Raw genomic sequence first — 27,313 nt, 5'->3', positions numbered from 1 at the left:
AAAAACCTCATATCTTTATTCATAAACTTTGTCTGGTTGAATGATAATGGAAGAGTGGAAAATTTAATAAGTTTGATTTTTTATGAAAATGAAATAGGGTTGAAAGATTTTAATTAATTTTTCTTATCTCTTACTTTTATAACTTCTTTGTTATTGGAGGCACAATAATACCTATCATCTTTCGGCAATGACAAGGTAATAGTTTTTTTTAAAAAAATTATTCCATATTTTATGCTCTTAATTTTTGTTTATTCGTTAAAATTTTCAGTTAGTCTCAATATTTAACTTGAAGTTCCTCAGTTTTATTTGTTTGCATGTTGAAAATTTTCAGTCAGACTCGACCATTTAAAAAAAAAAAAAATCCTTTCTTTAAATATGACTACAATTTTTACGTGATTTACTAATCAACTTTGAAATAGTCATTATGTCTTGGAAATGTGGCACAATTGTAGCACTAAGACTAACAGTTAATTGACAAAAGTTCCTGTTTACATTGATTTCATTTACACGGTTGATCAATCTTTCCAAGTTCATGACACAGAAAATAAAATCAATCTTTTCACTAAATTACTGAATTTATCCTAGTTATACATAGATTGAACCCCAAAAAAAAAACATATATGCTCAGTCCTCTAAATCTACGTCAAATTTTAGTTTAATCTTAAATTTAATATGTTAAAATTAAGAAACTAAAAATACACTTTAAAAACTTAAGAAATTAAAATCAAATTTGATGTGAACTTAAAGCATCAAGCATGCAAAGGGGAGGGGCAATCACTTGCTATTAATGTATGCATTTTAAACAAGATTTATCTGAGCCACTACATCATCCCACATAATGAAATTACTATTCAATATGAATGTAATGGATAACTATGCCTCAGTTGGACAGACTGCATATGGAAATATATGTTGTCCCCGAAAGATAAATACATTAAGAGCAGAAAAGATTTGAAACGAAAACCTTCTATAAACCACCAATCCCCACCACTACACTAAATTGTTGCCTTTTAAGGAGAAAAGTAAAATTCCTCGATAAAAAAATATAATGTTGGTTAAATGAGTACAAATATGTTATGACAAGTTACAGCACAACACTTGATGTCATTATTTGTTTTCCAAGCATATGATTATCCAGTCCCAGCAAATGATCTCTGTGACTTTAATCCGAACAAATCTCCAAAAAGTTTAGGAACCATAGGTGTGGAAGATTCATGGACTCCGGAGCCATGAAGTTTACAATATTTTCATGAACATTATACCTTCAATGCCACATTGCACAATACAATCAGCAAATTAGTCAAAAATATCTTTTCACCTCTGGAGAATTTAGCAGTATATATGTGTATACACGTGACAAAAAGTAATGGTATGAAACAAGGGAATGCGATCTTCATCAACTAACCTTAGCTTGCGACTTTTTGAGGCCTGGCGATCAACAATTTTCTTTTGTTTTTTTTTTTGGTTGCGTCTTCTTCAAAGCATAAGGTGCTTTCTCTATATGATTCACAACAGCAAAAAAATAAGAAAGTGGCTTCCACTTGCATAGCATAAGGTTAACACTATGATTTTTAGGAAAGCAGCTCGTGCTAATTCTAGACTCAAAAAATTTCATCAAAACTAGATGGAAAAATAATAATAAATCAATACTAATTCTACAATCTTTCTAGGAAACCTTTCACGCTAAATATCAAGTGTCATTCAGTCATAATTGCCAAAATACATTATAAGTTAAACAAAAGAGGATGTCTTGACCAGTCTAATATTCCAATGACATCATTAGAAGTAAAAATATGAATACAATGTATAAATAATGCTTGTTCAGCCAAAAACAAGATAATTATTGCTTATTGGATGATGTAGGATTGACTGTCTCAAAAAAATTTTAGTAATTGCCAATAAAATTCAGAGTCATCTAGAAGTTCAGGACCGCCATCAATATGAGTTTCCTAAACAAATTCGAATTCATAACCGTCATGTTGGAAATAAATGTTGATCTACATTGCTAAGCACAAGCAAACAGAACAGGTAAAAAGGATACTAAAATAATAATCAATAACAAAATGCCAAGCATTAAGAGTATGAAGACTTAAAATCTAGGGCGAAGGTACAAAAATACCCATGAACTTATACCAAATATGCGTCTGGCACCATAAACAAATCTTGGATGCAAAAATACACATGATGATTTCCAAAAGTTGCAAAAATGCCATGACCATTAATTCTTGTAACGTTGACCGTTTGTTTGACCAAAGGTGCTGATGTGGATGCTAACATGGCTTAGAGAGTCTGATAAAAAAGAATAAAGGTGCAAATATGCCTATGAACTTTTGTCATATGTGCGCCAAACACCATACACAAACCTAGGGTGCATAAATACCTACTATCATTCCAAAGAACCCTAAGAGGCTATAGTTGTTTAATTCATTAAAGATGACTGCTTAACTCAAACTTTGATCAAACAAGGTGACATAGACGTTAAGTTAGTGTTTTAGTCTTCCTCCTTCAAGTGTAAGTCCCTCCTCTTTGCAAACTAGAGGAGACGTGACAAGAACAATTAAGAAAGAGTAGCGTTGCTCTTTTTAGAAAAAGAGACTTTGATAGATGAATTGAATGAGTAAGTTTTATAGAGAGTTTCAGCTTGTTTCTCTTCAATGAAAGTGCAATGGTGAGGAGAAAACATTATTGGGATCAGAGGGAGGCTAAAACACAATCATTTGAAGGGAGGAGCGAGGTGCACTTGAAGGAGGGAGACTAAAACACTAGCTTAGGGTCCATGTCACCTTTTTTAGTCAAAAGTTTGAATTAGGAAGTTATCTTTGATGAATTAAAGAATTGTAGCATTTTATGGTTGTTTTGAAATGATCATAGGTATTTTTGCACCCAATGTTTGTTTATGGTGTCAGGCGCACATTCGGGACAAGTTCGTAGATATATTTGCACCTTTATTCTTTTTTATCAAACCCTCTAAGCCACATCAGCTCCATGTCAGCATCCATGTCAGCACCTTTAGTCAAACAAAACGAGAATTAACGGTCATGGCATTTTTGCAACTTTTTAAAATCATCACGTGTATTTTTGCACCCAAGGTTTGTTTATGGTGCCAGACACACATTTGGTATAAGGTCATGGGTATTTTTGCACCTTCGCCCTAAAATCTATGATTGAAATACTTGAATTGCTTCCTTTAAAAATATTACATAGTACATACCAAAATGACTTGCTTTTGTCTGCACGATTCAACATGAAGAAAAACATAAAGGTTCTGTTTTAACTCAATTAGCAATGAATTTGACTGACCTTTTCCGAGTTATCCTTGGTCTCAAGAATCTGAAGACAATACTAGTGACGATGGATGTAGAAATGAGGAAAAAAATGTTGGTGGTTATTAAACATATTCTTGATGTCAGTATACATAAACTGAAAGACACTCAAAAATTAGAAAAGAACCAAAAAAGTGTGAATGGGTCTAACTTTATGACTGTGAGAAAACTATAAACTGAATCATGTTTCAAAAACAAAAACGACAACATTGACTTAAATTTCCAAATATACTGACAGCAGATGTTCTCAGCGTCATTTGCTTGATCATTCTACTGGGATCCCTCATATAAGCAGCAACTTGGTGGCTTATATCTTGTGATGGACATGTTAAGAGTAAAACAGCCTTGCCTATCACACAATAGAATCCTCAGTGAAGTTACAAAGCTAGACCTGATTAAAAGCCTGTAATTTGCCTTTAAAGGCAGCAGCACCAATTGTCATTTGTGTCATCCTCTGCCATTTGTTGATCGACCTATCTCTGAAAGGTGCCAATCTACATAATGCAATCATGAATAACATCAATTAGGTCATGGTATCTATCTAATCAATTTTATGCACATGTACATAAGTATAAGAAATTTAAAATGTCAAAAGGCATAGCTGGAACTCAAAATCTCAGGTTGTTAAGTTAAGACCAATAATAGGATTTATTAATATTTCTAACACGTCCCCTAGCACAAAAGCCCTCAGGCTATAAGTGCAGAAACTGGAAAAAGCAAAAGGTCACATTATTTTCTTCTGAAATTTAATTTGAAGTAGATCACTTCATCAATTCAAAAGGTCTAGATAGTAGTGAAGATCCATGATTTAGGGGTGCTCACCAGTTGGATCAATTTTGTGTGCAGTGGTTTTTCTTTTTCCTTCCTTTGGGTTTTTCGGGGGGCAGGTGCTTAGCACGACAGAAAGTAAAAAAAAAAAAACAAAGAAAAAAAGCACACCAAATACATAACAAGGTAAGTTTCAAATATTACTGCCGCAGGTAGGGTTCAAGTGAAAAAACTTAGAAGGCTGAATGATGATGTACTGTGAGGAAATGAACGCCTAGCAAAATAAGAGTGCGCCAAGAAGATGATGATGAAAAATACCTCTTATGCATCTGAGAAATCTGTGACCACTCTTCATAAAAATTGTCATCCAAATTCTTAGAAATGTCTAAATGTTTTGGTGACCTTTCTGAACCTTTTAGAAGATAAAACAAGCTCATGTTAGTTCAGAACACAATTCAAGCATATATGCAACAAAATAGAAGTTATAGCACATCCCAAAAGAATAAAAATAAAAATCCTTTCAACAACATGCACAGACAAGAGACAAGGCATCTATTTCCATTAGTGCAAAATATTGCCCTTTCACTTTAGCGACCAACAGAGAAGGATATGTTAATGTTGTAGTTAAATTACAGGGGGCAAACAAAGGGCAACAAAAAAGAAATCAATTACCATCTGAGGCTTGGGCAATAGATGGGTTCTGGGCAAGCAGGGCCTAATATAAGGAGAAAATGATCAGTGCATAAGAAAATTAGAGAAATAAAGATATGATATTATAGGTAAGTATAGTTTCTGTTGCCATGAAATGTAAGGGAACAGTTCTACATTTTCTTCTATATATATACCTCTCGCTGTTCCAGTATAGAATCTAATGTCTCCTTTGGAGGAGGTCATAAGATCTGAATATGTTGCACTAACACCCTCATCAGAACCATACAATGAAGACGTGATTGGCTCCTGTAAAAAATTCATCTCTTTGGCATAAAATTCTTCTGTGATAAATAAAAAGTCAGAGTAATCTTTCCAGTGGAATAGGAAATTACCTGGGGTAACCTATTTGAACTTGAGTATGGCTTCTGAAGTAAGACTCTAAGCTTAAGTATCTTGTACCAGAGTGCCTTCAAGAAACACAAAAATAATATGATTACAAACTAAGCAAAGGAGGGAAAACGTTCATTGAACTATATACATATTATGGTAACAACTATAATCGAAAGAACTTAGAAAAGAAATAATTAAAAAAATTCCATGTTACTACAATAAGGACGAAATGGGTCGTTCAAAATAACGATTTAAAAAAAGGAAATGGATCCAAAAAAGATTAAGTAGTTGGAAAATAATTAATCATTACTCAATAAAATAATTTATATCAATTTAAAAACCAAATATACGTATGTGTCTTAGGGTATAGTTAGTTGACGTTATACCTTCTGGTTTTTCACAGCTTGACCTTTAAGGAGATTTTCATCTTTATGACGCTTCAAATTCTTTAAAGTATCTCTGAAGGTAGAAAAAGAATTTTACATGCATCAGAATTTATACACTCATAAAGATAAAAAAAGGAACAACAAAAAGAATCATCATGACCAGAGTCTAATATAGAGATCACTATTGCTTAGAAGGAATACTAATGCATCATCAGATTGCCCCCTAACAAGAATTTCTCACATTGAAAATCATCAATGTGGTTTACTCTGTCCAACAGTCGTAAATATGGGACAAAAGCACTTTTTGCTGAAAAGATAAATTTTCAAAGAACACAATAAAAACACCAAAATAAGTTAAAGTTGGGGCATAGGAGTGCAAGAAAAGGAGTAAAGGGATTGCTTACAGATAATAATTGGAAGCCAGTTCCAAAGAATTTGCAGAGAAAAACAGGCACATTCTTTGGAAGAAAGAAGAAAAAAGTGCTGCTAACACATAAGACATTTGTGTCACTGTGCCATGTGCCATGGCACACTCTACAAATATAGCTAACAGCCATGTCATGGACAAGCGTATATTGTTAAATCCAAGACAACCTTCGTTTTCTTTGTGAAATGGCAATTCTTCACAAGGTCTAGCTGATTTCTGTGTGTTTAGTTTTTTTTTTTTCTTTTGTTTTTTCGGTGCTACATGGCAATAGTAATAGCTAGTTAGTTGTAACAGAAGAGTTATCACTCTATTAGTCTGTTAAACCAGAGCAAGAATGAGAGAATCAATATAAGTATTCCACATGTGCTCATTCTGAGGTGGGGAATAAGAAATTACTACCATTCTATCTCTACTTTTTTCTCTCTGATACCATTGATGCAAAAGGAAAGTAATAGAGAAACTATATTTGAATTCCAAGACACCTCGTACATTCACTATCATCTTCTATTTATACTAATAACCTTCTCTAACTAACTAACAATCCCCTTAACTAACTCTAACTTTAATAATTACCATGTAACAAGAGGTGTAATATAAGATTTAACTTTAAAGTTTAAACAAATACACAGAAGACCGTTAAGACTAGTAAACAATCCAGCACATAAAGATAACAACTGCAAAGAAAAGTCTCCAACATATTAACTTCATTGAGAAACTTCAAATCTAGCAATATAAGTCATGTCACATCCATAAAGACGGAAATCTTACTGTTCCTGTTTGTAGAGTTCCCTATACTCTTTCTCAAGCTGTTCCATCTCATCATTATTCCATTTATCTTCCTCTACTGTATCATCTTCTTCATCATAGGTTCCCTCCTCATCATCTTCATCCTCCACCTTATCATCGTCATAATCCTCCGCATCAAACTCCGCCTACATCAAAATATAATCTTCAATCACCCCAAAAAGAAATCACAAATATTACTTGCCTGTTCATTCTCCATATCACTATAGTCATCCCAATCAACAACATTGTTTTGTGATTTTCTAGATCTCTTGCCAGACAACCCATCTTAAACCTAAATGGAAAAAACCCGACATCAACCAAACATACTTTAAAGATAAAACAAGTAATTCAGCCATATCCTTGTTATAGAGACACTCACAAGTCCCAAACATCATAAATTACACCAAGTATTAAAGAATGCCCATTCCAAAATTGTTATAGCTTTTTCATAAGTCCACAAAAAGGACACAGCGATAACTAAAACTATTAAAGCCTTTCATGCTGGGTTCCTACCCTAAAAACAAATTTGCAACCGTATTTTACTTCAATACAGTCGTTCCAATCATAGAAAAATTATAAGAACAATTTTTCCATAAATATAATCAATGTATAGTTTCCCTATACATGCTTCCCGGCTTATTCTCAAGTAGCAGCGGTTAACTCCATAAAAGACCTTACATATGAATATTATACCTAGTAGTACGGATACAAACCTGTTTGAAAGACTGAAAGAAACCTGTGGAATTAGCTTAAGAAGTGAGGCTACGGGTGACTGCCCCGCGACAAAGAAGCGATTTTCTGGCCGGCAGTTGAGAGCGAGAGGTGTCATGCGCGACTGCAGCAATGAGTGAGTATGAAGCCCTGAGGCAGAGAGGAAGCGAGGATGAGAGATCAATGAGTGACTAGCAGAGGACGAGAGGGGAGAGCCAGAGGCGCCGTCGCCGTGCATGAGAACCAGGAGCAATGTCGAGGGTCTGAAATGAAGCGAAGGCCTACTAGAGTCTGAAGCCCAGGTAATTTTGTTTTTTAAATAAAAAGACTTTATTTCATTAGGTTAAAATGCCTGGTTAAAACGCATTTCAAGAACCAACACCGGGTCTATCAGAATGGGTTGGTTTATCACAACATGACAAATCAAAATTAAAATTCCTATTTGAAAAGGTGTCCACATTTACACTATGTTTACTATGAGGTTTTTGGAGGGGAGGGGAGCACCCTATTTGTCCGGTGTAATTTTTTAGAAAGAGAGGGGAGCAATGTTTGGTTAAGATATTTTTTAAAGAGGGCAAGGGTTCTTCTTCCCTCCTCTCCCCTTCTAGCTTTCCCTCCAAAAGTTTTGAAGGAGAGATGAGAGATAAAATTTTAAGTTTTAAAATTAGCCTAACTAAAATATTTTAATTCCTCATATACCCTTACGATTTGTTAACCCCTAATTAGTTGTAAACATTTGTACATAAGAGAGTTCTTTTAAACATCTAGTAAGAGGTTGTCCAGGTAGTTGTCTCCAAAATTAGTGAGTGTTGTTGAGCCCTTTTTTTTTCTCTTCTTCTAATTCTAAAAGGCCGTCAGTATTTTCTTTCACCTTCAGGGTTATTTCTCTAATTGAAATCGATCACTCGCAACTTTTTATCTTGATATCCTATAACTGTGTGACTGTGTCTTGCAAGTCAAAATTGGTTAATTACATTATATATATAGTTATATCTTGATAAAATAAAAAGGTGAGAAAATTCATTTGAATTTTATAAGGTTAAAATAGTCAATTTTTCCTTAGAACAAAATAAGGTATTATTAAAATTCCTCCTTTCCCTCCCCTTCAATCAATCCAAACAAGAGATCATTAAAATCTCTTTTCTCCCTTCCCCCTCCCTCCTCTCCCCTTTGTAACTACCCTCTCCTTTCCTCCTCTTCTCTTGATTAAAATCCCTCCCCTCCTTTTCCCTCTGTCGAGTCAAACACAGTGTTAGTGCTCGACAGTATCTCTAATAGGATTGCCTCCAATAAAAAAGATATCTATATTTTAGTAAAAAAAGAAAATTCCATTTCAAAACGTCCCGGTGGAAGTGATCAAGAATGCAAAAACTATCAGTCATAGAATGAGAGGATTTTGCTGAAAAGTCAGTTGCACCTAGATCATCTTTTTACCTATGCAGAAAAAACTTATCTGCAAGTTCCTATGCAATGGTAACTTCTGGGCCCAATGAATCATATTTTCATTTAATGTTACAATTAATAAAATTACTAATTGAATATACCTATATGTACACACAGTGACACATAATATTTTGTCTCGTCCTGATATGAGACACACTTGAATACCTCTATTTTAAAGCTAACAAAATGGGGATTAGAACTCGAGACTTTTAATTAAACTGGAATAACTCTTTTATTAGTTGATTCAAATATTCATGATTAGTTAATTCATTTTGTGAATGTAAACTGTATATATTTATTGATGATTGACTGATTGTCATATATATATATATGTGTGTGTGTGTGTGTGTTGGAAAAATCCTGTCTCTTAGAAATGATTTTGAACATTTAGTTAGTTAATTTATAAGCCCATTGGTCACTAATAGAAGATGCTTATAGGAAAGTTTACTTGAGCCAAGATATAAGTCCATGTTCTTTTCTGGCAAAAAAGAAAAAGATCATCTTCTAATTTGTCTAGTTCATTAATTGAGCCTTTTCATTTTGGCCTCTTATTAAAATTTTATATTCAAATAATTATGAAAGCGAAATTATATGATATTTATAACTACATTTCCAATTCACCTATATTAACAAAGTTGGTTAAATCTATTACTTGTAACAATAATGTAAAAAAGTGTGACTTTACAAAAAATAATCTTTATCTAATCATTTAATTGGAGAGAAAAATTATTACATGGTAATGATACTATCTAGAAAAATGGAATGAGAAAAACTGGTTAAATGGTAATAGTTATTACTGGAAAAAAAATTAATGAAAGAAACCGGCAGTGGCTTGAGATCTTTGCAAAATACATACTACTATATATAACTTTAAATAAAAAATAGTGCCTTTTTCCCCAATATAAATTAATAATTACATTGTAACCTCGGCAAAACCAGTCAGAGCCAGCGGATCCTGTTTTGGGCGTCGACTGACAAAGAGCATTCCACGCTTGGTAGAGTCCGCCGTTAGCAACCTTGCGTGGTCGTTCTCTTGCAAATACTGAAGAGGGTCCGAACCTCAGCGCTTTGTCTACTTCCAAAATTCGGTGAGATTGATTTTTCAGCCTGGCTTTGAATCTATATTTGAATTTGTTCCCCGCGTCATCAGTTCCCCGCGTGGTTTTCAACCATGTGTCGGACGCCATCGCACCGTTTATTGCTTTGTTTTAAAATTTTCATTTTAATTTCGCTTTCATTTTGGTCGTTTTTTGAAATTTTTTTTGGTGACTTTGATTACTAGTTTTCGCTTTAATTGTGTGTAATCGGCTATCATGTTTCTTCCCTCATCATTTTGATTACTAGTGACTTATATGCTTCGGATTGTTTTGTTTTGCAATTATGTATTGGCGTTCTGTTTATTATTCTTTATATTATCGTCAATTTAGAAAATTCTCAAGGTATTTGTGATGCATGATCTGATAAATGGCTTGGCTCGAGTTGTGTCCGCAAAATTAGAAGCGTGAATTTAAATTGTCATTCTTCGGTGCCTTTGAGGAGTTGGCTGAATCAATTGGTTATGTTTTCCAAGGGATCCTTGTTAAGATATCTGCAGCGAAATTATAAGGGTATTATATCAATTATGCATCAAATAGGTCCGCCTATGTGTGCGGGTATCATCTTCTCTAACTGAATATAGAAGTGCGTAAAGTTAGTTTTTTTCAACAAACTCTGAAGATCATATTTTTACAGCACACGTCACATTTTTCATTGATTTTCCTCTGTTCTTCGTTTTCTGGTAGACAATTTATTTTTTGGGACTTTGCAGAACACTTTGAGCTTGATATTACGTCATCACTGAAGTCCAATAGTATTAGGTCCCAGTCTTCTGAAGATACTATAACATTAGGTTAGCAATGCCTGAGATACCGTATTATATAGACACATGTATTGTGCACTCGCTAACTATTTTTGTTTGATCTTTTTATCATTTCGTGAATCAAGAAACAAACCGTACCCCTGCTGAGAAGTTAAAGCCAAAGAGCAAGTATTAGCTTGAGGTTGAAGCCAGAAATTACAATCACATGGATACAACCATTGCTTTAACGCTCATAGAAGCTGTATTGATTTTGCTAGCTATAGCAATTTCTAAAGCTCTCAGATTAATCTCTCCACTTCATACTATCCATCCTATTTCTGTTCATGATAGGTAACATCTTCTATAGCAATTTCTCTTTGTTCTGTTTGCTGATAGCCCAATATTAATTCATGATTTCCTTCCATCTGCAATTCTAAAGATGATGTTGATTCGATTCCCATGGTTTGCTCTCCTTCTAATATCATTGTTGCTCCTGCTGCAACCAATTATGACGTCTTTCTTAGCTTTAAAGGGGAAGACACTCGCGACAGTTTCTCAAGTTATCTTTATGAAGCACTCTGTGATGCAAACCTTCAAACTTTTATGGATCACAGGCTCCGCAAAGGAGACCATATCTCACCCCTTCTTTTGAAAACAATAGAGGAATCAGAAATATCTTTGATTATTTTTTCCAAAGATTATGCATCTTCAACGTGTTGTTTGGACGAGCTTGTTCATATTATGAACTGTAGGGATAAATACAAAAGAGTTGTCATCCCTATTTTCTATGACATAGATCCATCAAATGTTCGCAAACAAAATGGAAGTTTTGGAGATGGATTTGCTAAGATTAAGCAGAGATTTAGGCACAACCAATAAGAAGTGCAAAATTGGACAAATGCTTTGATCCAATCAACAAATCTCTTTGGGTGGGATTCAAAGAATATCAGGTAGGTGCCTTTCAAGAGGCAATGATTTCAAGAGGCAATGATGTGTTACGTTGGAAGGCACAGCATAAATTTAAACATCTATATCAAAGATAGGCAATAAGTTAAAATAGCATATTCATAGCAGTACCAATTTTGAAAGTGCTTTACAGGTGAAAGATATAGAGAAAAACTGTAGTAGTGAAAAGGCAAGAATCAGGTTCCATACATATTTTCACTCTTGATACAATTAGTTCAAAATGCTTTTTGGTGAATGGGACTCAATTTCAGCCCCTCCAAAGGAAGTCCCAGCACATCCTTATAAGAGATGCAATCAATGACAACATCAATTATAAGGTTAAGGTTAAGCAAGGAGAACTTAATATTTAGTAAGTCAATATATGATATCGAAGACGCTTTTACAAATAAATGTCACAAAATGTTAAGATAATCACCAGCAGGCATCAAAGTCATATCACTGTATTTACATTATTGTTGAATATGAAGGAACTAAACTATCTTGAAAAGCTACAATAAAAATGATTTAGCTGACTCACAGGCATCTAAATCATATCATATTACTTCCACCAAAAAAAAAAAAAAACCCCACGTAGACATATATGTGTGTATATGCATACAAAAGAATCATATAATCAAATAACATATAACCAAAAATAAATAAATATATAAACTAGCAGGATAATTTCTTTTAGAGAAAATTGTAAAAAAAGACCTTGGAATTACAAAATACAGATAGGGAACCCTTGACAACTTTACTTTGGGTTTTGACAATTTCATAACATATTATTATTATCAAAACACAAGGTGAAGTTGTTAAGGATCCCTATCTGTATTTTTATAATTCCAAGTTCTTTTTTTGTAATTTTCCCTTTCTTTTACCTCTTTCAATTATCTGAACCATCTGTTCTAAAAAAAGGACATTTTGAGTAAACGATAGTGTCAAACAACCCTAGCCCAATGCTCTCAAGTGAAAGAAATCTGAGAGACATTAATTAATTAGTAAGGAGGGTCAAAAAGCTTCAATGGCTTCCTAAGAGTAAATAGTACATCTAATGGGGAAAAAAAACAAAAGACACAGATACGGAGAGTGAGCAGAAGCAGACCTTGAAAAACGAAAAACATGAGAAATTAAAAAGAATTTAAAAAATCCCACCTTTGAAACCTCACATTGCTCTTTTGTCCTTAGTCCAGCACAAAGTGCTTGAATCATCAGTTCATGCGTCCTCTGGTCTACTACTGTTGAATCTCTATTGGTCAATTTCTCAAACACTTGGCGTGCATCTTCAGGCATAGCTCCCCCCCGGGTCCATGATGACTGGAAACTGCAGGGGCAGAAATCAACAATAAAGATTAAATTCCTGTAGTATTGAGAAGCAATATAAATGCCTGACTCTTAAAAATGAAGAATGGAGAGAGAAATGAAAAAAGAAGGCGGAGAAAAGTTTATGCTGCCATGAAAGCAACTTCTAGCATCAGTACTACCACAAGATACGATTCAACATACAGAAGAAGTGAAGCATCTCCGGCGACAATCTCCAACGACTTGCAAACTTGGGAGTTGGAGGCAGAACTGAAATGAAAAAAAAGATGAAACACGAAGCAAAAAATGGAGGCAATGAAGAGACGACTTATCAGGTGCAGATGTGACTCAGCTGAGAAAGCGTGCTGCAGGGAGAAACGTGTTGCGGTCCGAATGTTTTTAGAAAAGCAAAAGTGAAATCATTTTTGAAAGGTTAAAGTATACGATCTTTTAACTTTACGTAACGTAAGATTTAATTTGGTTCTTAACTTTAAAAGGTATACTTTTAATCTTTTAATCATAAAATTATTCGTCTTAATTAATGATTGTTTGTAATATATGATTGTTTTGAACATTAAACTTAATATGTTAACATTTAGTAATATTTTATCAGCATTTAAGAGTTTAATATTATTTTTTGTTAACAGTTTTAGATTAGAGGATTAAAAGTTTACTTTTTAAAGTTAAGAGATCAAAATAAAACCTTATATAAGTTAAAGAGTAAAAGTATACTTCAACCTTTTTGAAATAATGTTAACAGCTCGTTTATTAAGATCTTGTTTTTAATGTTCGTTTTGAGAAAAAAATATTACATTAATTGTAAGACAAAATCATTATCTATCCATAAAAATTGACACAAATCTAAGAGATTTACGAACTTGAAAAATCTGAAAATTTTACTATATTATAAGGCCACGTAAAAATATTTTTATTACTACGTCAAAAAAAATTTATATTATAATATTGTTACATTGTTAAAGATAAAAATTATTACAAAAATTGAAAGATTTAAATTTTTAAATTGAATAAAATTCAAGTCATTTATGTGTGTATCAATTTTTAATTTAAAACCATTAATATTAATGAATAATTTTATATTTCACTTGCGAAGGAAAAAGCATGAGAAATCATAAATTTTGCAGGCTTTGAATTTTGAAATGAAAAAGAGAGAAAGGATAGAGATGGAGGGAATTTTAAATTTTAAAACTCATCTTTTGAGTGTCATATACAAAATAAAGAAAACACAAAACCCAAAAAATAAGTTGTTACTGTTCAAGTTATTAGTGTTCATAGAACAATATTTTGAGTGGAGCCGATATGAAAGTGAAAAGAAACCAGCTAGTAGTTGATTTTTATTTATTATTATAGGTTGATTTAAGATGTTAAAATTAAGAAACTAAAAATACACTTTAAAAACTTAAGAAATTAAAATGAAATTTGATGTGAACTTAAAGTCTCAAGCATGTAAAACAGAGGGAGAAAAAAATAATCACTTGCTATTAATGTATGTATCTTAAACAAGATTTATCTGACCCACTGCATCATCCAACATAATGGAATTGCTATTCAGTATGAATGTAATGGATAACTATGCCTCAGTTGGACAGATTGCTTATAGAAATATATGTTGTCCATGAAAGATAAATACATTAAGAACAGAGAAGATTTGAAACTAAAACCTTCTGTAAACTACCAATCCTCACCACTACACTAAATTGTTGCCTTTTGAGGAGAAAAATAAAATTCCTCAATAAACAATATAACGTTGGTTGAATGAGTACTAATATGTTATGACAAGTTACTGCACAACACTTGATGTATTATCTGTTTTCTAAGCGTATGATTATGCTGTCCCAACAGATGATCTCTATGACTTTAATCTGAACAAATCTCCAAATAGTTTAGGAACCACAGGTGGAAGATTCATGGACTCAGGAGCCATGAAGTTTACAATATTTTCATGAACATTATACCTTCAATGCCACATTGCACAATATAAACAGTAAAATAGTCAAAAATCTCTTTTCAATTCTGGAGAATTTAATAATATATATGAATATACACATGACAAAAAGTAATGGCACGAAACAAGGAAATGCCACCTTGATCAACTAACCTTATCTTGCGACATTTTGAGGCTTGACGATTGACAATTTTCCTTTTTTTTGGTTGCATCTTCTTTAAAGCATAAAGTGATTTCTCTGTATGATTCACAACAGCAGAAAATAAGAAAGTGGCTTCTGTTTACATGGCATAAGGTTAACACTATGATTTCTGGGAAAGCAACTCGTGCTAATTCTGGGCTCAAAAATTTCATCAAAACTATTTAGATGGAAAAAAACAAATCAATACTAATTCTACACTCTTTCTAGACAGCCTTTAAGGCTAAATATGAAGTTTCATTCAGTCATAATTGCCAAAATACATTATAAGTTAAATAAAAGAGGATGTCCTGAGTAGTATAATATTCTAATATTCCAACGACATCATTAGAAGTAAAAATATGAATACAATGTATAAATAATGCTTGTTCAACCAAAAACAAGACAATTATTACTTACCGAATGATGTAGGATCGTCTGTCTCGAAAAACTCTTTTAGTAATTGCTGATAAAATTCAGAGTCATCTAGAAGTTCGAGATCACCATCAATATGAGTTTCCTGAACAAATTCAAATTCATAACTGTTATGTTGGAAATAAATATTGATCTACGTTGCTAAGCACAAGCAAACAGAACAGGTAAAAATGATATTAAAGTAATAATCAATAACAAAAAGCCAAGCTTTAAGAGGATGAAGACTTAAAATCTATATTGAAACACTTGAATGGCTTCCTTTAAAAATATTACATAGTACACACCAAAATGGCTTGCTTTTGTCTACACGATTCAACGTGGAGAAAAACATAAAGGTTCTATTTTGACTCAATTAGCAATGAATTTGACTAACCTCTTCTTTAGAGTTATCCCTGGTCTCAAGAATCTGAAGACAATGCTAGTGACAGAGCACGCAGAAATGAGAAAAAAAAAGGTTGGTGGTTATTAAACATATTCTTGATGTCAATATACATAAACTGAAAGGCACTCAAAAATTAGAAAAGAACCAAAAAAGCGAGAATGGGTCTATCTTTATGACTTTGAGAAAATTGTAAAATGAATCATGTTTCAAAAACAAAAATGACAACACTGACTTATATTTCCAAATATACTAACAATAGATGTTCTCAGCCTTATTTGTTTGATCATTCTACTAGCATCCCTCATATAAGTAGCAACTTGGTGGCTTATATCCTGCGATGGACATGTTAAGAGTAAAACAGCCTACCTATCACATAACAGAATCCTTGGTGAAGTTAAAAAGCCAGACCTGATTAAAAACCTGTAATTTGCCTTTAAATGCAGCAGCACCAGTTGTCCCCGAAAGGTGCGAATCTACAAAATGCAATCATGAATAACATTAATTATGTCACAGTGTTTATCTGATCAGTTTTATGCACATGCACATAGGTGTAAGAAATAATATTTTCTAGCGCGTCCCCTAACACAAAAGATGAAAAACAAGAACGACAAAAAGGTTCAATCATGTCCGAAGCCTAATACACTACAAAAAAAAAAAACAGGGTATTAGTGACGGAATTTAGCAATGAAATTTTATTCCGTAGCTAATTCCTCACAAATTCTGTCATTAAAATAGTGACGGAATTTAATGACAGAAAATTTTTGTCACTAAATTAGTGAAGGATTAGTGACAGAATCTTATTCAGTCACTACATTCTGTTACAAGTTCGTTGCTAATTTTGTTTTAAATGATTAGTGATGGAAACATTCCGTCATCAATCCATCACTAACTCTCATTTTGTGATGGAAACTAGTGATGGAATTTTTCTATCACTAATTTCCATCGCAATTCCGTCACTAATCCATCACAAAAAAATAATATAAATATATAATAATTATTTTTTAAACTTATTATTAAAATAAAAATAAAAATATCATAATTTTTAAATAATAAAAATTAAAAAATACAAATATTATAGAAGAAAAAAAAATAAAAATATATAATATACTTATTATTTTATTAAATATTTGAATAAAAATATAAATTATTAGAAATTTTTAACTAAAATATAAAATTAAATTCAAATAAATAATAATATATTTAATTATATAATATATATTAAATTATGTACATAATATTTGTTATATATTTTTGTATTTGTTATTAGAAATATTATATATATTTATTTTTGTAAGAGAATTTCACAGGTGTTTCTTAGCTCAACTGGCAAAGGCTCTCAGGTTCGAACCAACACTTCTTTAGAAATTGGCTCAATTTGTGACGTGGTGATGATGTGGATGATATGATGATGTGGCTGCATGGGAGAGAGGAGGAGTTGACATGGCATCCAATGATGGACACGTGGCAATAATGTGGACGAAGAGATGACGTGGCAACATGGGAAAGAGATAGAGGAGTTGGTGAGGTGGCAGCTATTGATGATGTGGTGGCTCATAGTGATGGACACGTGGCGATGATGTGGTATTTTAAATTTATAAAATAAAAAATGAAAATTTTCATCTCCATCATTATTTTGTGACAGAATTTTTGTGGGATATCCACCATTAATTAGCGACGGAAAATTTCCATCTCTTTAGTGACAGAAAAAATTCCGTCGCTAACTGAATTCCGTCACTAATCCGTGGGTAATTTTGATTAGTGATGAAAATTTTGTCATTAAATTCCATCGCTAATTTGATGTTTATAGAGATCGCTATTGCTTAGAAGGATAACTATTAATGCATCATCAGGTTGCACCCTAACAAGAATTTCTCACATGCAAAATCATGAATGAGTGTGGTTTACTCTGTTTCTCGGCCATATCAGAGCCCATAAATATGTGACAAAAAAAGAACATTTTGCCAAAAAGATATATTTTTAAAGAACACCATTAAAGCACCAAAACAAACAATCATCCCCAATACCTCGAGAGCTCTCAAAGAAGAAAGAGATGTCGGTAAATAATGCTCCCTCTGTTTTGTGTAAATCATTTTTAACTTCTTTACACACAAAAAAAGAAGAAGAAGAAGAAAATTTACTACACTTCTATCCCTGCTTCTTTCTTTTAATTTGAAGTGAATATAAGCATCCCACATGTTCTCATTCTAAGGTGTGGAATACGAAATTACCACAATTATATAAAAGGTATTTTAGGAAAATTTACACATTGACCGCATATAATAGTAAGAATATTTTTTCATAAATAATTATCTGAACTAATTTTTTTTAATCTCTTAAAATTAAGATTAGATGTGTAGTTCTTATATTTAATACGGGACAGAGTAATAAGAAGGTTGGGCTATTACAATAAACATTGGAGAGAGGTGGGATATTAGAGCCTCCAAAATATGCATTTGCTTAATCGTCAAACAGTGCGGTACTCATAAAGAACGTAACGCTATGTCGGCCACAAGAGCTGAAGCTTGGAAATTTCTTTGTAAAAGAAATAATAAAGAAATTAAAGAACCAAAACCATTAAAACAACTTCAACATGCGTACTTTTATTCCCTATAGCTAGTTGTAAAATAAATAAAGTTGTTGTTGATAAAAAAAAAAAACATGGAATAAATAAGTAAAGTTTAGTTGTCTTGCAACCTCGTCCCACTTTCGAAACATTTAAGAAGAGAAAAAGAAAGGGAAAGAGAAAAAGAGACACACTCTCACCCTGCGAAAAAGCGAATGGCTGAATGATGATACAATGAAGCAACAATCCACAAAAGTGACAGACGCGGCACGACTTGACTTCACTTGTTGACAACAAAGGCTGAAACAAGACATAAATATGTGAGGGATCGAGGCATTTGTTCATCTCTTTATCTGAGCAACTTGTTTGAAGAGAAAGCAATTGTCTGCAAATTCTGAGAAAGCTGCCATTTTTGAGACCGCCCTTAGCTTGTGAGCTGTTTCTTTTGCTTCCCTCCGCATCCAGGTTATTTCTTCTCTTTTACTCTCTTTATCCCATGAATCCATCATCCTTCTATTCTGCTGCCTGAAAAAGATTTTTTGTTTTATTTCTTCTCCTAATGCTGTTGATTCAATCTCCTCCTTAGCTCCCTTACTGTCATAGATCTAATAAAACTTAAACATTTGAATTTCTTTTATACTTCAACTTCTGAAAAAACAAAGTCCTAAAACCTTCAAAGATATGGACGCACTTGATTTATTGATGAAGTTCTTCATTTATTTATTCATATTTTTCTTAGTGAGGTAGATGGCTGAATTATTTATTTTATTTGAAAAAGTGAAGTGCTTCTTTCATTCACCTTAATCACTCCCCGCTTTGTTGCTGTGCGTGAAAAAGGCAACCAACAGGGCGTATTCTCTTTTCTCATGTTCCATTTGCTTGATCCCGCCGATCTCCAGTTTTACCAGTATTTTCCTGGAATTTCTACTGTTTTGCTTTTGTGCACGGAAAACAAAAATTAAAAAACATCAAGATATATCAATTTATTCAGTCCAACTTATTTTGAAAGAAAAAAACCATTAACACACGGCCTGGTTAATACGCCCTCAACACATGTATTTTTACTCACTATAGCTCTGCTTCTTTTAAAATAAATTAAGTTGTTGGTGAAAAAAAATCAAATAAATCAGTAAAGTTGTTGGGTGGACTTGACTGGTATGTTGCGCCCCATGATGAACTCTTTCTTTCGCACTATTATTCCATCCATAGATATATGTTCTTCATTTTAGTATCAATCGTTACTCTCCATCAAATTGCTATATATTGATCGGTCAGTAACTTTTTGCAACTTCCTAAATATTTTTCTTTGACCTTTCTATCACGTTAATCAAGAGCCAAACCATCAACACGCGAGTTTCCCGGCACAGGAATAAGAGCCTCTGAAACAAAGATAAATACATGTGAGTGAGGCATTCGGGGATCTCTGAATCTGAAGATCTTGTCTAAAGAGAAAGCAAGTTTGCAAGTTATGAAGCTGACGTTCTTCTCTGTTACTTCCATCTACTGTTTTGCAAGCTTTTTTCGCGAAATTTTCACAGAAAAATTCTGCATTAGATTTGCTGTTTTCTTTTCCTTGTGGCACCTGTTGATTTTATTCTCCTCCCTAATTACCTTATAGTTGTGGATCTAAGAAAACTTCAACATTTGAAATTTTTTATACTTCTGAAAAACAAAGTCCCAAAACCTTCTAAGATATGGGTGGACTTGATATATTGATTATAGTCTTCATTTATTTTATTCAAATTTTAAATACTGTTTGTTATGAAGGAAATGAAGGGGAGGAGAGGGGAAGAAAAATTTTATTGAGCTCCATTTAAAAAAAATTAGAGAAGTGGTGTTTTTAAAATTTTAATAAAAATAAGAAGTAATATAAAATAGTAATAATATTAATTAAAAGCTTTTCCATTTAGTTTCCCTTATAACAAATGGATCCTTAATGAAATAAATGGCCCATTTATTTATTTTATAGGAAAGCAAAGTGCTTGTTCTTCCTTTCACCTTAATCACTCCCCATTTCGTTGTTACACGTGAAAAAGGCATTGATACAAACGAACAGGGCTTTTTCTCTTTTTTTCATGATCCACTTGCTAGATACGGTTTTATTTTTCACAGAAATCATGCAAACATTAATACGTATCCATTAATTCAGTCCAACAACTTCTGACAAAATAAAGAAATTAACACACGGCCTGATGTGCCTTCAACACATGGACTTTTACTCACTATAGCTTCTTTTAGAATAAATTAAGTTGTTGATAAAAAACATCAAATGAATCAGTAAAGTTGTTGGGTGCACTTGACTAGTAAGTTGATCACGTGATGAATTCTTTCTTTCGCATTATTCTATCCATAAAGACATGTTCTTCATTTTAGCATCAATCGTTCTGTAACTTGTTCTCGCTCCCTAAATATTTTTGTTGGATATTTTTATCACGTTAATCAAGAACCAAACCATGGCACCTCCTGAGAAGTTAAAGCCAAAAAAAATTGCTTGATCACGCTAATTTCGGGTTGGTGAAAAGTTTCAGGTTAAAACAAGAGATTACAGTCACATGGATGCAACCTTTTCTTTAACGCTTATAGAAGCTATCTTGATTTTGCTGGCTATAGCAATTTCTAAGGCTATCAGATTAATCTCTCCGCTTCCTGATAGGTAACATCTTCTTTAATTGTTCACTTTATACGGTTTGCTGATAGACCAATATTTATTATTCATGAAGATTTCTTTCCATCTGTAGTTGTAAAGATGCTGTTGATTCGATTCCCACGGTTTCTTCTCCTTCTAATATCATTGTTGCTCCTTCTGCGACCAAATATGACGTCTTTCTTAGCTTTAGAGGGGAAGATACTCGTGACGCTTTCTCAAGTTATCTCTATGAAGCACTTCGCGAAGCTAACATTCATACTTTTATGGATCACAAGCTCCACAAAGGAGATCATATCTCATCTATTCTCTTGAAAACAATAGAAGAATCAGAGATATCTTTGATTATTTTCTCCAAAGATTATGCTTCTTCAACTTGGTGTATGGATGAGCTCTTTCATATTATGAAATGTAAGGATAAATACGGAAGGCTTGTCATCCCAATTTTCTTCCAGGTAGATCCATCAAATATTCGCAAACAGAATGGGAGTTTTGGAGATGGGTTTGCTAAGCTCAAGCAGAGATTTAAGCACAACCAAGAAAGAGTGCAGAAGTGGGAAAATGCTTTGATCAAATAGCAAGTCTATTTGGGTGGGATTCAAAAAATATCAGGTAGCTTTTGTTATGCTCATTCTTCTCTTACATATTTCTTTCTTAAATTTGGGTATTAAACATAACCATGATTTTAATTTATATTTATGCTAGGCCTGAAGCTAAACTTGTCAAAAAGATTGTCAAAGATATTTTGAGCAAATTGAATCGCAAGTCGTCCTTTCATGTGGAAGGACTAGTTGGAATTGATCATCAGATTCAGGAAGTTGAAGAGCTACTGAGTGAAGCTCGCATTGTGGGAATATGGGGTATGGGTGGTATAGGCAAGACCACTCTTGCTAGTGCCGTATTTGAGAGGTTGAGAGCAGAGTTTGAAGCTTCCTGCTTTGTTGAAGATGTAAGAAAACTGCTGGAAAAGAATGGTGGCTTGAATGCATTACAGGAAAAATGCCTTAAAGAATTATTAAAAGATGAGGAGATTAACACTTACAATTTAAGGTCTGATTTTGTGAGAAGAAGGCTTCACCGTAAAAAAATTCTTCTGGTACTTGATGATGTGGACAATTTTATGGCGGCTGAAAATTTAATCAAAGCATGTGGTTGGTTTGGGGAAGGAAGTAGAATTATTATCACATCAAGAGACATGCAAGTGCTTAAAAATACTTCTGCATTTCTAACATATCGTGTTCCAACAATGTATCACCATGATGCTCTTCATCTCTTTAGTTTGAAAGCTTTTAAGCAAAATCAGCCATTCAAAAACTACTTGGAGTTATCAAAGCGGGCAGTGTATTATTGTCATGGAAATCCTTTAGCTCTAAAAGTGTTGGGTTGCTTTCTTCATGGCAGAGGAAAAGAAGTATGGGACAGTGCTCTGACAAAACTAAATCATACTCTTCACAAGGACATTTTTAAAGTGTTGAAATTGAGTTTTGATGGACTTGATGATGACATGCAGAAGAATGTATTTCTTGACCTAGCATTTTTCTTGAACGTAGGACATGGGATTTCTCTAGATTGTACAAGAGGCTTATATGGCTCTCATGCACGTATTGAGATAAGTGTACTTAAAGAGAGATCCCTCATTTCAGTGGATAGATATGGTAATATTGAGATGCATGCTCTATTAGTGGAGATGGGGCTTGAAATTTCTCAGCAACAATTAATATCTAACCCTGAAAAACCCATTCGACTTTGGAGACCCCAGGATGTTTTTCATTTCATGAAAAATGACAAGGTAATAATTTATTTTTCAGATTTTATTACATTCTTTATTCTCTTAATATTTCATTTCATTGTCATTATATTTTCATAAAAGCTATTCCTCTAGTCCTAAACATAAGACCCCTTTCATAGTATAATTTACACTACAAAAGAGATCTTATATTTAGGACCAGAGGAGTACTAGTTTATTCTCTAAAATCTTTGGTAAGTCTCAATGTATGCGGAATCAGACTCTTTATTTTAAAAAAAAAGTCATTTCTTCAACTAAAATTGGTAGGGGTCGTATATAGTCTTCCTATTAGGAGTGATTTATTAATCTTCAACTTTGAAATATTCCTCTTCTTAAGTTTTTAGACAGAATATGATTAGTATGGTATAAGACATTTCTAAAATTTAGAGCATGAACAATCTTGAATAAATTATACAGTTATTCACAAAGATTGACATTCTTAATCTTTATATTAATTGATAGTTGATGTAGTATAAAGGTGATTGTGTGCATACTCACACTGCATTTGCATTCTAACGCGTTTTCTTAATAAAAATTTAGGAGAGAATTATAATGAAGTTTTAAGGAAGAAAAATAATTACAAACTAAGTTTTAGAAGTTGTCATTTTTTATTTTGAAACCTGTCATTATAGGCTTTTTTTTTTGGGACTTGAGTGTAATTCTCCTAAAATTTACTATTGCAAAAAAGTACAAATTATGAAATTTGAACATAAAAGAAATTTTTAAAAATTTTATATATGCCCCGGGGGGATTTATATGCACTAATTTTTCTTTAAGAATAGCAGTTATATCAAGGGTTAATATAATTTTGGTCCCTTAAATTTGCATAAATTTTAGTTTTATTCTCTTGAGTTTCAAACAATGGGCTTTGGTTTTAAGGAGCAAAATGGTACATGTTTTTGTTAAGTTATAAGAAGCAATGTTTTGGATGGAAAGAAAAAACTGGAGAGATCAAAATTTATGATTTGAAATTCGAGGGATTAAAATCAAAATGATAATAAATTTGAGGGGACCAAAAACTATATTGATCCTTAAATAAAATTTAAATGTGCGCATGGTAAGGCCGTTCATATGATTGTCCCTGCTAGCGTGGCTGTGTATTTGTTTTGGCCAATTTATTTATTGCAAGATAAAATGAATTGTTTGAATAAAGTTCATCAAAGAAATTTCTAAAGGAAATATATTTAACTATTGTCTTGGTTATTTGTTCACCTTTTACATATTACTGGTGTTTTTCCCCATAGTTTGATCAGTAGGCGGCTGAGGCAATTTAATGCTTATCATTAGACATCAGAAATACGATAAAGAGGATTACATTAACAATTAGTAATTTTCAAAAGAATTATAATTTAAAATTAGCTAGGACTTTTGTGACAAGTGTTATTTTAAAAGACAAAATTAGTCTACAAAGAATTTTCATCCAGTGATTAGTGATATATGCATACGCACGTGTGAGCATAACTAACTGTTATTTGAGGTACAATGTGAAAATAAAAAACAAATGACTTTTCACTTTTATAGTTATATTCTAAATATCTGCGCATGCATATAGCTAGGTATACGCATCAATGTGTCTACATATTTATGATTTTTTAGAAATTTATTTATTATGGGAAAAACATGAATTGTAAGGAATTTTGAATAAAATGCATATAGCGATGTTAATTTGGATATTTTAAAAGTTGATATATTTAAATATTCTATGGTATTTATGGTCATTTTTTTAGATAATGATAATTGTGTTTCCCTTGATTTGATATGATTACCAGGGGATTGAGGCAATTCGATGCATGTCATTGGATGCAAGCCAGATAGAAATCATGACATTGAGGGCTAGTCATTTCCAAAGGATGCATTATTTAATGTGCCTTAATGTTTACAAGTCTGATCAAAGAAAGCCTTCAAAGTTGAATATTTGCGGAGAGTTGGATTATCTTTCAAAAGAATTAAGGTTTCTTCATTGGGAAGGATATCTACTGCCATATGTGCCATTACAATTTTGTGCTAAGAATCTCATTAAACTTAATTTGTCTAACAGTAATATCCAACAGCTTTGGGATGGAAATCAGGTACGTACGCATCATTTTTTCAAATGTATGTCATAATGTTTCTGTTGGTGTATGTGATTCTAAGACGCGGCATCAAACATTGACTAAAATAATTCACAATGCAAATGTTTAATTGTTTTTATGCTGAGAATTTTATTGAACTTAATTTGCCAAAGAGTAATGTCCATTAGCTTTAGGATGTAAATCAGGTACGTATAATTTCTCATATGTCATAATTGTTTGTTCTTGTGATTCTAAGAAACATTGACTAAAATAATTCAAAATGCAAATGTTTACTCTATTATTATCTTTCAGTTGATGGTTGAGTAGTAATTGTACAATTTGGGGGGAGTCCAACTGTTGTTGTAATGGGCATGAGAAAAATTCTTGATTAAATTGTACGTATGTGGAGTTATCTGATTTATTTAACACCACTACTTTGTTTTCTTCAGCAATTTCCAAATCTAAAGGAAATATGGCTAGAGAATTCAAAAAATCTCATGGCACTCCCAGATTTGTCTCAAGCCCCAAAGATTAAGTACATGAGTCTTAATGGTTGTGTGAATTTAGATCAAATCCATTCTTCAACTGTCCTGGAAAAGCAAGTCCATTTATTTATAAAAGATTGTGGGCCGATGCGGATAAATGTTGGGGGCAGTATGAAAGGGAGAAGTTCATCAGGGTTTCTGATTGTGCACAATTATTTGGATGTTGTCGATTTGACATTTAATAAAGTGACAATGAAGGTGATGGTATGCGGGAAGATGATGTGTGGTGCTGGATTTAAGCATGTGAGAATGCCATTGAAAGAGAAGGCAGAATTCATGAGAATGGCGACTTTACTTCCATTTATGAGGAGAGTTGTATGGTCTGAGAGTCCAATTGAGTTTGGGCATGATTTCAACCAACATCATACCTATCATGTTTATCATTATTACAGTCAAAATGATTGCTTTGGTATTGAAGTGAGGGTGAGGGGTCATAGAGGCGAAAGTCGTGTGGAAGATGATGAAGAAGAGGATGAGGATGATAGAGAAATGATTAGTGAGAATGAAAGAGAAATGAGTAGTAGAAGTGATCAAGTAGTAGAGATGACATTATTATTAATGGAAGATGAACAAGAAGAGGATGATGATGAGGATGATAGTGAGAGTGCTACCATATTAATAATAACAACACTTATTCCCAACACCATTCCTCGCTGGTCATTATTGGTTCGACTAACATTAAAAGAGAGTGATATTATTATTGGGAATAATAATACAGGTTGTAGCATCATCCCTCAAGCTTCAATAATCCTGAAATCACTTAATGAAGATTGCAGAAGGAGGATTCAGCCTCTCTTAGCTGTACAACTCTCTTCCCCAACATTATCCCCTTTACCTCGTCATTCTTTCCATGTCTTTTACAACCACTTGGAGAGCATGCCACAATATCGTCGTTTTCTTTTATTCAACAGTAGATACGGGTCATATAATTATTTCGATCATCCTCTCTTAACTGTTAGCTTTCGGGAGTACTGCTGATGATATTAATTATCATTTAAATTTCTCAGGTCATAAAATTATTATTTAAATCAGTCTCATTTATTTTTTTATTGCATATTAATATTATGTTTTTATGAAATATTAATTTTTCTGTTTTTTTAATATGCAATTCATGTTCGGAGGGCCTCCTCACAACTTTATAACATAAAAATTGTTAATCTTATTTTGGCTTCACAATAACTGCGCCTAGAATGTGTGTTGCTCTCCAAGTGATGTGAGTATAATAACTAGCATGACAAACAATTTCCTTACTACGCAATTTTATTATGGGAAAGTAGAATGATTATTCATGAATCAACTCAACTTGTAAATGTTAAAATTTTTATAATATTTAAATTGCAAACTATATTAAAATAAAGTATATTTGCTCGATCGACCAATCATTCCAGGTTGATCGTAGTTAACGGGCACTGTGGTCATTTACACTTTTTTTTTTCCAAAATTACTCTTAAATTTTTAGAATTTATTAATATTAAAAGGAATTAGAAAAATCTACTTATACCTGGTTTTCTCACTTGAAATCTAATGATAATTTCCCTTCACATTATGTGACACCAAATATATACTTTTTTTTTTTTAAGTGTGATTCGTAGAGTGCTCCCTCACAAGTTTAGAAAATAGAAATTATTAATATTAATATTGCTTTGTTCTATTGTTTGTTACTTTTCGCTTGTGTGTATTATATAATAATTTATAAATAAATCGAGAAATAATTTTCCATGCGAGGCGATTTCCTTATGTTCTGTTTGGATGGGAAAAAAAAGTTGGGAAGAAAGAAAACAAAAGGAGAAAAAATGA

At 32.7% G+C, this 27,313-nt stretch overlaps 3 protein-coding genes and 1 pseudogene across 3 annotated transcripts; 3 read left to right on the top strand and 1 right to left on the bottom strand.

Moving 5' to 3' along the window:
* Window positions 1-3,708: 3,708 nt before the first annotated feature.
* LOC114714317 (uncharacterized) lies at window positions 3,709-10,072 on the bottom strand (annotated as a pseudogene).
* Window positions 10,073-11,181: 1,109 nt separating this feature from the next.
* On the top strand, window positions 11,182-11,601 carry LOC114714316 (disease resistance protein RLM3-like). The gene has a single exon (XM_028899040.1). The coding sequence runs from the start codon at window positions 11,182-11,184 to the stop codon at window positions 11,599-11,601; it is 420 nt and encodes a 139-aa protein (XP_028754873.1).
* A 9,441-nt stretch (window positions 11,602-21,042) lies between these two features.
* Window positions 21,043-21,712, top strand: LOC114714315 (protein PHLOEM PROTEIN 2-LIKE A8-like). The gene is made up of 2 exons (XM_028899039.1): window positions 21,043-21,143; window positions 21,229-21,712. The coding sequence occupies exons 1-2, from the start codon at window positions 21,043-21,045 to the stop codon at window positions 21,710-21,712; spliced, it is 585 nt and encodes a 194-aa protein (XP_028754872.1).
* An 18-nt stretch (window positions 21,713-21,730) lies between these two features.
* LOC114714314 (TMV resistance protein N-like) lies at window positions 21,731-23,391 on the top strand. The gene is made up of 3 exons (XM_028899038.1): window positions 21,731-21,746; window positions 21,840-22,923; window positions 23,383-23,391. Exons 2-3 carry the CDS (start codon window positions 21,997-21,999, stop codon window positions 23,389-23,391), a joined length of 936 nt encoding a protein of 311 aa, XP_028754871.1. The 5' UTR covers window positions 21,731-21,746; window positions 21,840-21,996.
* Window positions 23,392-27,313: the final 3,922 nt, after the last annotated feature.

Source organism: Neltuma alba, unplaced genomic scaffold, assembly GCF_004799145.2.
Source record: "Neltuma alba isolate B1F8T4 unplaced genomic scaffold, ASM479914v2 tig00011499_pilon, whole genome shotgun sequence".
Lineage (NCBI taxonomy): Eukaryota > Viridiplantae > Streptophyta > Magnoliopsida > Fabales > Fabaceae > Neltuma > Neltuma alba.
This window is presented reverse-complemented; position numbering and strand designations above follow the sequence as displayed.

What these genes read in the sequence shown, in the direction of transcription:
- LOC114714316 (XM_028899040.1), top strand. Translation starts at nt 11,182, where the DNA reads ATGGTTTGCTCTCCTTCTAATATCATTGTTGCTCCTGCTGCAACCAAT.
- LOC114714315 (XM_028899039.1), top strand. Translation starts at nt 21,043, where the DNA reads ATGGATGCAACCTTTTCTTTAACGCTTATAGAAGCTATCTTGATTTTG. An exon ending in ATCTCTCCGCTTCCTGATAG is followed by an intron (nt 21,144 to 21,228) that starts GTAACATCTTCT and finishes TTCCATCTGTAG; the next exon opens with TTGTAAAGATGCTGTTGATT.
- LOC114714314 (XM_028899038.1), top strand. Translation starts at nt 21,997, where the DNA reads ATGGGTGGTATAGGCAAGACCACTCTTGCTAGTGCCGTATTTGAGAGG.